Source organism: Podarcis melisellensis (genome assembly GCF_964234715.1).
Source record: "Podarcis melisellensis genome assembly, chromosome: 16".
NCBI lineage: Eukaryota > Metazoa > Chordata > Lepidosauria > Squamata > Lacertidae > Podarcis > Podarcis melisellensis.
In genome coordinates this window covers 31317862-31330566 of record NC_138533.1, presented here as the reverse complement: position 1 = coordinate 31330566, position 12705 = coordinate 31317862, and the positions used below count along the sequence as shown (strand labels likewise).

General features: G+C 45.1%; 1 protein-coding gene across 5 annotated transcripts in view; it reads right to left on the bottom strand.

Annotated features, from left to right (window-relative positions):
• LOC309359515 (uncharacterized protein) overlaps positions 1 to 12391 on the bottom strand; it is a 42903-nt gene extending 30512 nt beyond the window's left edge. The window contains exon 1 of one of the 5 annotated variants that reach the window (XM_081893325.1): positions 12370 to 12391. Coding sequence is in view for 1 of the 5 variants with exons in the window: in XM_081893320.1 (XP_081749446.1) it covers positions 12017 to 12106 (90 nt within the window). In the remaining 4 variants the exon portion in view is untranslated. Of the gene's footprint in view, positions 1 to 9464; positions 9554 to 11254; positions 11363 to 11869; positions 11940 to 12016; positions 12252 to 12369 lie in introns of those variants that run through there. The other 4 variants (XM_081893320.1, XM_081893321.1, XM_081893322.1 and 1 more) reach the window with 4 other exon arrangements.
• Between the last annotated feature and the right edge of the window lie 314 nt (positions 12392 to 12705).

Here is a 12705-nt window from a genome sequence, read left to right as displayed (position 1 = left end):
AAAATCTACACTTCCGACATTTTCCTGGACATTAAAGAGATTTCCAACAGCCAAATCCTGGCAATGTCTGGGAACTTCCGGATATATGGCAACCTTAAGTGTTAGAGACTTTTTAGTTTAGAGAAAAGGTGAGTTAGAGGTAACATGATAGAAGTTTATACAGGGGTACCTCGGGTTAAGTACTTAATTCGTTCCGGAGGTCCGTTATTAACCTGAAACTGTTCGTAACCTGAAGCACCACTTTAGCTAGTGGGGCCTGCCGGAGCACAATTTCTGTTCTCATCCTGAAGCAAAGTTCTTAATCCGAGGTACTATTTCTGGGTTAGCGGAGTCTGTAACCTGAAGCGTATGTAACCACTGTAAAATTATGTAGAGCTTTTCTCCCTCTCCCACAAGAACTCGTGGAGCTCCAATGAAGCTGAATGTTGCAAGATTCAGGACAGTAGACTATTCTTACGTTTTATGTAACATCTGAAGGATTGCAGATTCCCTATTAACCCTGCTTTAAGTAGGGATTTTGGAGAATTAGGATGGAAATTGAAACAGAAGTTGCCAACGTCTACAGAATTTGTCCCATGGTCTGGAAAGGAATACAAATGGTATTTGCTGCTGTTGTTTTCCGCCTGCAAATGATATGTAATTTATTATGCCCCCCCCCCACATTTGCGTTGTATTTCCTTCAAATTGAAATGAGTGGCATGGAATAGCTTAATAACAATGTAATTACTTACATTAAATTCCGCCACTGCAGACAGCAAGACAAATAACGTGGATTTTGCCATAAACTGAACTGCAGCAGAACAGAAACAGCACTGCACAGCTGGAACATAGTTGGAATGGAAATCAATGCATTCTTACATCCCTAGTTCTAAGTGATGGTTCCCAGCTCTGAAACTCACTGAGCTGTATCCAACTAAATAGATCTGCTAGTGCAAGTATTTCCGCTTGTCCAGTGGTACTTCCTCTGTGCCCTTCCCAAGGGTTTGTGGGGACCCTCAGAACAGATTTAGGGGGGCATGGGAAAGGAGGGAATATTTCTTCATGCTGCCTGAAGTCCTTGTGCTAGCAGATCTATTTAGTAGGATGCTGCCTATTATCGCTGGCTAGAGGCATACCAACACACGCTTTACTGAATGGTGTTCAACTTCACACTATAAACTTTTCCAATTTGTATTTTCTCAGACTTAAAAAGAAACTGCTGCAGAGTTTTTGATGCTGCTCTTGTCTCCAGAGTTGTTTTAGCTGTTTTAAATTCTCTCTCTCTCTCCTGCCCCCCTGACACACATACACCGGCTACCCTTTCTGAGGTAAAAAGGCAATTAGCATGTTATAACAATACACAGACACGTCAGTAGTTGCAATTTTAGAAATTCTCCTTTCCCGTCGTCATTAGAGAGTATTGCTATGCTTCATGCACTCAAATCATTAGGCACCAAAACAGAGACATGAATACCCCAAACACTGCGTTCCCTAAAGCAGCTGTCACGGCAAATCAGCATCAGGCATCTATACATAGGGAAGTTATGCTTAGGCACTTATCAAGGGAAGGGTTGTAGCTCAGTGGTAGAGAGTCTGCTTTGCATGCCAGAGGTCCCAGGTTCAATCACCGGCGTCTCCAGCTGGCAAAGACTTCCTGCCTAAACCCTGGAGTGCTGCTGCAGGTCAGTGTAGATCATACTGAGCTAGGTGGTGGTCTGACTCTGTACAAAGCAGCTTCCTATGAACAAGCTTGGATAGAAAACCCAAAACATAAATCCGCATTCTAAAAAAGCGAACGCCTTCAGTTCTGTTCTCAAACCAGAGTATGGAATTTGGTATAACCAGAGAGGAGCCAAACGTTGATCAGCTTCAGGTGGCCACTTTTATTATTATCAACAGTCATATCTAGAAACTGGAATTTTCAATGGGCATTGCTGTCCACTAAACATGCAAGTGTCATAGCTGGTGGGAGATGATCATTTGCTGTGTTGGAGGCAACCTCAAATGGTCAACATCAATTACATCACCAGCAGAATTCTAATTGAGTTTGGTACCTTTCTCTGTGAAGTAGTGTTTTTATTTGTACACAGATTGTAACAGATGGTGTTTTTAGTTTGATAATTTTATTTGCTTAATTTTTTTATACATGATGGCCCTTTTGGTCCCTTCCAACTCTACAATATCAGGAAGTCTTTAATGTTTGGTGTTTTATTATGTTTTTATAAGTGCTGGAAGCCACCCAGAGTTACCAGGGAAAATCAGCAACTTTTGAATTATGGTGCTGGAGGAGACTCTTGAGAGTTCCATAGACTGCAAGATAATCAAGCCTATCCATTCTGAAGGAAATCAGCCCTGAGTGCTCACTGGAAGGACAGATCCTGAAGCTGAGGCTCCAATACTTTGGCCACCTCATGAGAAGAGAAGACTCCCTGGAAAAGACCCTGATGTTGGGAAAGATGGAGGGCACAAGGAGAGGGGGAAGACAGAAGACGAGATGGTTGGACAGTGTTCTCGAAGCTATGAACATGAGTCTGACCAAACCGCGGGAGGCAGTGGAAGACAGAAGTGCCTGGCGTGCTCTGGTCCATGGGGTCACGAAGAGTCAGACACGACTGAACGACTAAACAACAACAACATCATCTATCAACTTGGGGGGCCCGGGGGCCCTGAAATATTTTATTGGGGTGCGAAGACTCCTCAGCCCCTAGGAGTTGTCTCTTACTTCCTACAATGGTTGCAAGAAGGCAAGTGTGACAGCGTCTGGCTCCGGGCAGACAAACGTTGCTGGGGCAATGTCCTATTTGCCCTGCTGTAATATCGCAGGTGGCGCCGTGGGTTAAAGCCTCAGCGCCTAGGGCTTGCCGATCGAAAGGTCGGCGGTTCGAATCCCTACGGCGGGGTGCGCTCCCGCTGCTCGGTCCCAGCGCCTGCCAACCTAGCAGTTCGAAAGCACCTTCGGGTGCAAGTAGATAAATAGGGACCGCTTACCAGCGGGAAGGTAAACGGCGTTTCCGTGTGCGGCTCTGGCTCGCCAGAGCAGCGATGTCACGCTGGCCACGTGACCCAGAAGTGTCTCCGGACAGCGCTGGCCCCTGGCCTCTTAAGTGAGATGGGAGCACAACCCCAGAGTCTGTCAAGACTGGCCCGTACGGGCAGGGGTACCTTTACCTTTAATATCCTCCACTCTCAGAGACCCCAAAGAGTCACGGCCAGTCAATATAGGGATAGATGTACAAAGGGCTGTATCCAATGTCCATTTGTTGCGCCAGCAGATGGCAACATTTAAAAGTTGTGCAACAAGGGAATCCAACACAACAGTTGTGTTATCTGCTTAACAGTAAACTTTGGTAATACACTTGTATTTTCCCTTGTGCAACAATGTTCTGTTAGCACAACTATACCCCTAAGTGATTTCACAGTAGTGGTACATTGCATACAACCCCAAACAGTATGACTTGGTACAGTTCACTAGTGTAGCAGCAGATACTGGAAGAGAAGCGTCCATTCCTCCCCTGCCCGCCCCCCAGATTTTCTAATTGTGGTAGTGTTTCCTGGCTATAAACAGGGCTTCAGCAGTTGCATGCCAAGGCACCAATTTTGTTGCCCCGGCTGCATCATTTACTGTACGGATTCAACTTGCATTATTTGGTCGGTTGATCTGGCAGGAGACCTTGGTACGGCAAGCTGTGATTCTGGCTCCACTGCCAGTTGCTTTTACAGACTTAATAGCTGAAATGTCATAGACTTTATTAATCAGACTGCATTCTTTGCTAATTGATGGACATAGTTTCGGAGTTGAAATTTTTTAATACTTCACTGAGCTCGGGAGTGATCCGTCATGGAAAAAATACACAGCAGACTTTCTCTCTTGCTTCAAGCGCAACCAGCCCTAGACTGCTTGCGACATTCTCTCTCCTTCTTCTGCTTCATGTTATTTACATTATTTCCCATCCTTTGCCTTAGGCCGGGATATGGAACCTGTGCCGTGCCTTATGTTTTGGACTACAAGTCCCATCAACCCTGACCATTGTTTTCATATACAGTAGTATCTCAGGTTACATACGCTTCAGGTTACAGACTCCGCTAACCCAGAAATAATACCTTAGGTTAAGAATTTTGCTTCAGGATGAGAACACAAATTGTGCTCCGGCAGTGCGGCGGCAGCAGGAGGCCCCATTAGCTAAAGTGGTGCTTCAGGTTAAGAACAGTTTCAGGTTAAGAACAGACCTCCAGAACGAATTAAGTACTTGACCTGAGGTACCACTGTATAGGGACGTCCCATTCCATAATGATAATTTTACTATTTATACCCCACCCATCTTCCTGGGTTACTCCAACCACTCTGGGCAGCTTCCAACATATATATATATAAAATAAAACATTTTTAAAGTGAATAGGGTTATATATTTATTTTTAAATGTATTTTTATTTAAGATTTTCTTGGTTTACAAAAGTATGTGCAATGCTCTCTCTCTCTTTCTCCAAGTAACATTTTTTACAGATCAGTTTCATTTGTTGAGACATTAGGAAGAGGAGGAGAAAAGAGGCGGTGGGTGGGGAAGGTGAGTGGGGGGTGGGGCCAGGTGGCAATGTTTCTATTATACCTAATATATGTGGGGTTTTGTGTCAGCGTTGCTTGTGTGGGTCCTCTTTGCAATTCTTTTGTGTTCCTTTGGTGGTGAGAGAGGTTGGGGTAGGCCTAGGGTGTGGTTGTTTGTTTGTGATTGGCTGTGGTGATCTTTGTTTTCATGAGTGAGTGGGGTGGGTGGGTGTTTTGGATCTGGTTAGCCATATTAATTTGTATGCTGTTGGTGGATTTTTGTCATTGTCTTGCTGGGCTGATAATAAAACATTAAACATTTTGGAAAAAACCTAACCTATACAGTGGTACCTCGGGTTACATACGCTTCAGGTTACAGACTCCGCTAACCCAGAAATATTACCTCGGGTTAAGAACTTTGCTTCAGAATGAGAACAGAAATCATGCTCTGGCGGCGCGGCTAAAGTGGTGCCTCAGGTTAAGAACAGTTTCAGGTTAAGAACGGACCTCCGGAACGAATTAAGTACTTCACCCGAGATACCACTGTACAGGATTTCCTTCAGATGGCTTAGGGGGTTGGATAACTATATACCCTCCAACTTTTCTCCAATGAAAATAGGGACATCCTAAGGAAAAGTGGGACATTCCAGAATCAGATCAGAAACTGGAACAGCTTCTCTAAAACAAGGATGTCCCTGGAAAATAGGAACACCTAGATGGTCTGAGAACATAAAAAGAGCCTGCTGGATCAGACCATGTAGTACATCATCCTGTTCTCATGGTGGCCAACCAGATGCCCATGGGAAGCCCATCAGCACGACCCACAAGAGCACTCTCCCCCTCCTGCGTTTCCTAACAAATGGTATTCAGAAGCATTACTGCCTTTGACTGTGGAGGCAGAGCATAGCCATCTTGACCGGCAGCCATCAATAGCCCTCTCCGTCATTAATTTGTCTAAACCCATCTAAGCTGGCCATCACAGTCTCCTGTGGGAGCAAGTGCCATAGTTTAACTGTGCTGCAGGACGTTCTTCCAACATTCAGCTTCTTTGAATGTCCATGAGTTCTAGTGCTTTGAGAAAGAGAAAAGAAACATCTCTCTCATGTCACCCCTTACTCCAATTGAACTTAAGGTAAAGGTAAAGGGACCCCTGACTCTGGGGTTGCGGCGCTCATCTCACTTTACTGGCCGAGGGTGCCGGCGTACAGCTTCCGGGTCATGTGGCCAGCATGACAAAGCTGCTTCTGGCAAACCCGAGCAGCGCACAGAAACGCCGTTTACCTTCCCACTGTAGCAGTACCTATTTATCTACTTGTACTTTGACGTGCTTTCAAACTGCTAGGTTGGCAGGAGCAGGGACCGAGCAATGGGAGCTCACTCCGTTGCGGGGATTCAAACCGCCGACCTTCTGATCGGCAAGTCCTAGTCTCTGTGGTTTAACCCACAGCCCCACCCGCATCCCTCCAACTGAACTTACTCCCTAGCAAATATATTTACGGTAGTTCTGCAATCTTCTTTATAGTGACTATTACGTTTACAACAGCAGGAGAAAGAGGTACAGACTCCTTTAAGAAGCCATTGCATGTGGTCTGAAAGAAAGGAGGCGGAGGGGAGACTGCATTTCCTGCCCTACCTAAGTGGTGTCCCTGGGGGGATTTGAATTCAGGCTTCTTAAAAGCCTGCACTCAAGATAACACACTGCCCCACACTTAGGAGCTAGCAGGAAGCATTTAATTTCAACTATGCATATGTGCTTCCTCCTCCTGGAATCAACATATTGTGGTTTTTTTTTTCCTTAATAAAAAACAGAATTCCCCAAAAATAAATTGGACCCAGTTTTCAAATAAGCCATTCAGTTGGGCAGAAGAGGGAAGAATGAACCTTGAGGCATGATCATAAAAAGAGAGAGCGTTATGCTCCATAATTATGGCACTGCTTCTGCTAATTAAGGCAGCATGGTATATGGAAAACGAGACGTATAGATAGAGAAATCTGGTTTCAAATTCCTGCTCGGTTGTCATCCTCACTGGGTGTCCTTAGGATCACCCACCTCTCGACCTAACCCACATCATATGGCTACTGTGAGCATGAGAAACCACACCAGACCATCTAAACCAGGGGTTCCCAAACTGTGGCCTGTGGACCAATGGTGGTCCGTGCTGTTTTTGTGGATGAAGACAGGAGACTATGCATCACATCAAATATTCATACAGATTTGCAGTTGTTCATCCATTGCCTCCTCCGCTTCTCACATAATATTCTGCTGTGTTACAACCTGAACGCTACAGAATTCAATTTGAAATACAGGCAAGAAACAAAACAAGCAATCAAATACAGTTGCAGAGTATTGCAATTGCTATGACAGGCAGAGGTTAGTATGCAACTACATATGTACTGAAATTAATGAACACAGCTAAGTTGGGCCCATTAATTTCAATGGGTCTACTCTGAGTAAACCTTAGTCGAATTCCACCCAGAAAAACCATCAAGTGGTCCACTAAAACCCTCAACAATTTCCCCATGGTCTGTGGGAAGAAAAGTTTGGGAACCACAGATCTAAACAAATTGTGAGGATATTTTCACTTTTATAAAGATGCAATTATATACATATGCTAGTGGATAGCCTTACGGGATCTCTGTGGGACTTACTTGTTTCTTCTGGGGTGTGGAGGGACTCCCTTAATAGACTTGGGGCAAGTTTGCATATACTATGTGGCATGTGTATAGCAACAAATTTAACCTGACATTTTTTTGGGCAAGGAGTGGGTTGAAATAAACTCTGACTCTTGCTGTCAGGGTTTACACTGAGTATGTGGTGTCAACAGGATTTTCTGGGTCTGGTACACAGTGGTCTGGTTTGCACATAACCCAAAACTATGGTTTAGCATTATGCCTGGATGCTGCCAGTGGCTTAACTATAGTGTGTTTACTTTCAACAAACCACAAGCTGAAGCAATGGCTTGTTGTTGGTTGTCCAGGGACTCAGGCAAGAATATTCCCTGGTCCTACCTGGAGATGCAAAGACATGGACCTGGGACTTCCTGCACATACAGAAGATACCCTATCTCTACAGTACTGTACAATCTATTGGCCAAATTTATTTTCACAATGACCTGGGATGAATGTGATAAGTTCTTTGAGACTGGTTTCTCTGATGATGTCTCCGAATACATCTTTCATTAGTATCCACCTAGCTCATGTAGCAAAGATTATTTGGAAAGATATACAAGCAACAATATTCAGAGCCAAATTTAGGTGATATAACTAGGGCTGCACTCCAATGCACCTGGGAATAGGCTTGACTGAGTTTACTGCCAAGTACACATATATAAGATGGGGGTGTACAGTGTTATCATATATGACAGTCTCCACCAGTGAGGAGTTACAGTCCAAAACATTTGGAGGGCATCAACTTGGGGAAGGATGCTATACAGACTTGCGCAAACTAGTGGATGGGTATCCAGCACAACAGCTGTCCTAGCCGAAACTTGTTGTGTAGAAGATTCTACAATCCATTTGCAACAGCCAGAAACCTGCTTATGTATTCTCTTGTACAATAACAGGCAGATCCATGCCATATTTATAGCCAATGACTTTTCCAAAGAATCATGGGAACTGTAGTCTGCTAAGGGAACTGCAAATTCTAGCCCCGTGAGGGGGGAAACTACAGTTTTCCTAGATATGCAGATGAGGACTCTCATAAATGAAAGTTCTGTTATATAAAACTTCATGCATACCGAACAGTAGCCTTTCGGGGGGGGGGGAGTTTCTGACAATGTCTTCTCCCTGATCTGCTAGCTTTCCGTGCACACAAAGGATTTTTATTTTTACATGGAGACACATTCTATCGTACACCCTTGACTGAAAAACAGTAGGCTTCTTCTATCTGGGATGGTCTTCCTCTTCCACCGAGCTCGCAGTTTTGGGAGGGACACACATAGAGCAGGGAGGGAGGGAGGGGACACCCGCCTAGCCAGTCAGATCAGCCAAACCAACCCTGGCGATCAATGGGGTGACAGATGTCGCAGCCAGATCACCCTCACATCCTATCATATGCGTCCCTGCCTGCAACTGAAAGTAGTAAAGTCCAGTCACAGGTTTACCACCTCTGTGGGAAGAAGGCCTAGCCAATAAATCTTTTAAAAATAAATTTGCAGGCTTAGTGGCTTGTCCAATCAAAGCTCCAAGGCAGGAAATTATACTTTTTATTTGTCTGAAAAGGGATAGGGAGGTCTATCAGAAGGCTCTGACAGAAACTAATTTTTTAGCTCTCAGAACCATGCTTAGATGTGCTGCAAAGCTGAGCAATGGTCTTTAAACAGACCAATGTTGAAATCATATTCATGACTCAAAATGATTGTGTTTCCAACAAAGAAAAAGAAAGAAAACTTCACAGCCACAAGATTAATGGCTTGTGAAGTCTTAAAAGGAAAAAAACCAAAGTTATTTCTTGTCAAAACCATGAAGGCCAAAAAAAGACCCCAGACTGCTTACTTTCTCCTCTTCAAAAGCCATCTGTCCAGTCATATGGACGCTTGATAGAGTGCAATGCGCATTCAAAGCCAATGAGGTCCCTGGAAAAAATCCTGGGAACTGTGGCTTCTTAAGTGACTGCGAATTGTAGCTCTGTGAAGGGGAATACAATGTTCTCTTAAACAGAAAAAGTACAAAATAAAAATCAAATATGAAAACACAGCACAAACTCCAGTCATGGGTAAACAAAATAACTGAGGTAGGAGCTGCACCCACACGTCACCCACCCACAAAAACATCTCCCAAATACATCATTGGCAGTCCTCTGCACACAAACCTCACCCTCAACTATTCCCAACTGCCACAGTACCCATAATACAGCTAGTACGCAGCCAGCTATTTGTTGCAAGGCTAACATCTGGCACACAAAAAATCCTAGGCAGCATTGAATACAACCAGTTAATTCACCCACCTCTATCTAGGGCAATACAGCATCATACAGACAGCAATATAGATGTTCCCTTCTCATCTCCCACCCGGTTGGACATAGTTGGTTGTTGTTAATCTGTTATTCACCCAAGGTCTTGGGGCAGGTTACTGAGACAGATCACAACAATTTAAACACAATTTTAAAAAACAGTTTGAAACAACGTACAATCAAAAAAATTGGGTGGGCCCTAAAAATCCTCTCACGGTAAACTGATTCAGTCTCTCACACTGAGTCGTATTAGTAAACCTTACAACCCTTCAGAAAATATAATCCAGACTCTGACCCTTGGCAGCAAAGAAACACAACTTCAGTTACCACCCAATAATACTTCACTCACTTTCTCCTCTGGGATAATAAATTCAACTCTAGAAACTTAAAGCAGGTTGTGCCCTTGAGGCAGACCCTGTGAGTTCCTATGCATACATGGTCAAAATCAAGGAACTTTAGGCCAATGGAGACAAGGTGTTACTTGTGCTAATGCAATTGACATGTGTGCTTGTTTATATCAACAGCAGCAGGGGGGGAAGCCTGAACAGGGATATTTCTTTGGCCTGGGGAGTGGAGTTTAACTCTTTCTTTCCAAATCCTGACAAAATTGGCTCTCACAAGCTGCTTCTTCCATTTCATCTGAACAGGGCCAATGGACACTACAAATGCAAACAGCAGCTTTGGAGTGAGGATTTTTGTCAGGAGCATGTCAGGGATAGAAAAGAGTTAAAATTTTACTCCTCACAGTCCCAAAGTTGTTAAGGCTTCCCTGAGGTTACTGTTTACATGAATTAATCTGCATATTTATTTTTAAAAAATGTAATCAACATAATTTATAGTTTGGACCATTAGGTTGTATCCAAGGTAGAGCTAAGTTAAATTCATTTAGTGGTACACTTGTTCTGTTGACAAAATGATATGCACCAATGGAACGTAGGCCGATCCACACCATACATTTTATAGCACACCCTCAAAGCACATGGCTTCCCCCAAAGAATCCTGGGAACTGTAGTTTTTCCTGTTAATCGTGTTGCTTTAAACGTGGATCTTTATTGTATTTTGTTTTTTATTTGTAATGTTTTATTTTCTGTTGCCTCTGAAAGCCTTATTGGAAATGTAACACGGCATAAAAATTAATCACACACACACACTCACGAACCCTGCCATTTTCACTGCCAAATTTCAGCGATGGAACAAATGCTTAGCCTATGACACTTGCCTCTTACATTCTCTTTAAAGACAGGAATCGAGAACCAGTGGCCCTTCAGATGTTATTCAACTCCTCACTTCGCTGGTCCAGCGCCAGATTTAGGGCGGTGCAGGCTGTTCCTCTGCAAAGGGCACCAAGCCAAGGGGTGCAAACTTGGGGAAAAAATCTATTTCGGGGTGCCAAATTTTGGCCTTGCACAGGGCGCCATGTTACAAAAGATGAGCCATGTCCGCCCCTGATTAGCCTCATAAAGCATGACTTACAGTCAGGGATAATGGAGACTGTCCGCCAAAATACCTGGTGAGCAACAGACTTCACCCCACGTTGACAGCAACAGTGTGAGAAGAGCAATCAAACAGATCACACAGGTTTTTGCAACTGTACAAAAGCCCGAAGCACCTGTTTGCCTAAAAAGGGAAAGTAGGAGGAAGGCAGGAGGTAGCAGGTACAGTTTCAGACCTTCAAGTCCCTGAAAACAAAGCAAAAGCCATCCTCTGTTATCTGTGGCCAGAGGACCAAATTAATCAGCTCAACAGGCTCATCTGAGCAGCTCTGCCTCGCGCCCCCCCCTCACCTGTTTTAATCGGGATTTCCATCTAAGGCACCGATTCCAGAGCGTGAAAAGCCTTTTAGATATGAGGTGGTCAGGTCCTCCCTTGCAACTTAATTAAAAGGAGAGCGGGGCGGGCGGGGGAGGGAGGGAGGGGTACACGTGACAGATCAAAGAGGAAAACACACTCGTGTGTCCTTGCTCTATAGCCCACCCCCCGTCTCCAAATTTTCCGCCTAGCATAGTTTAAAAAGCCAGAAAAACAGAAAAAGACCAGAGTCAACGGGGTGAGAATAAAAGGCGACCGTGTACGCTGCTCTCCACTCTGGGGCAGAGAAAATCATAAACATCTCCCCTCGCTGACTTGAAAGGCGGTAGCCGCCTCCCGCTCTCCACCCACCTTTTTTTTTATTTTTCACACATGGGCACAATTTGCAAATCAAAGCGTTTCCTTCTCTTCCAGATCCCCCAGCACAACCACCACTCGCTGGAAAAACAAAAACATCCTGGCATGTCTGGACAAGCCAACCCCCCCCCACTCCCCGTCTCCCCCCCCCCCCCCGTTGAAGAGAAAACGCAATTACGCACCAACCCCACACTTTGTGGCTCGGCGTTATTAGCCCCCCACGCATCACCTACCGCTGGAGTTGGGAGTTTTAAGGGTGCCCCGCCACCCCTCACTAAGAGGGAGAAATCTACCCAGAAGGAAGGAGGGGGACCCGAAAGAGAGCACCCCCTCCCCTCCCCTCCCGCCCGCCCACCACGTAAACATCCCCACGGGGTTACCTTGGCTTCTGACCCCCAGATGCAGAACGCCGCCGCTGTCAACAGATGGAGCCAGCCTGATCTCAGGGGTGAAGGGGGACTTTTGCCCATGCTTGTTGGCTCCTGGAGCTGCTTTTGGCAGCGGGTTTGTGCGTTGGGAAGGGAGCGGGAGCAAGAGCTAGAGCAGCTGTTCCTAATACCTTTCCCTCCCAAGATTGGTCCTCCTTCTGCGCCCTCTCTCTCTCATTCCCCCTTTCCTCCTCCTCCACTCACTCTCTCCTCCTGTTCTCCCTCCCCCATCTCTTTTCTCTTCGCTCTAAACTCCCCCCACCCCACCAAAAAAACGCACAAAACACCCTCAGGGTGTGTATCACCTGCAGCAGGGATGGGTGGAAGACGATGGGGAAAGTTGAGTCTCTTCCTCCCTTTGCTCAAACACCATTTAGGTCCCAGGAAGATTTCTGGGCATGGGAGCTGCACACAGCCAGCAGCCTTGATTTCGTGGGAGAAACTCATGCATGGTTGTTGTTGTTGTGTGGTGTCGTCAAAACACCACCACCACCAAAAAAAGAGGTCTATAAAGGGTTCTCTTTCTTCCCTTCTCTTCCCATCCAAGCCAGTTTTCCACAACTGAGCCAGTCCACTTTGAAAAGAAAAAAAGTTAAGATCAGAGAAGGAGGAGATTTATTTATTTTTGCAGTCACCCCTAT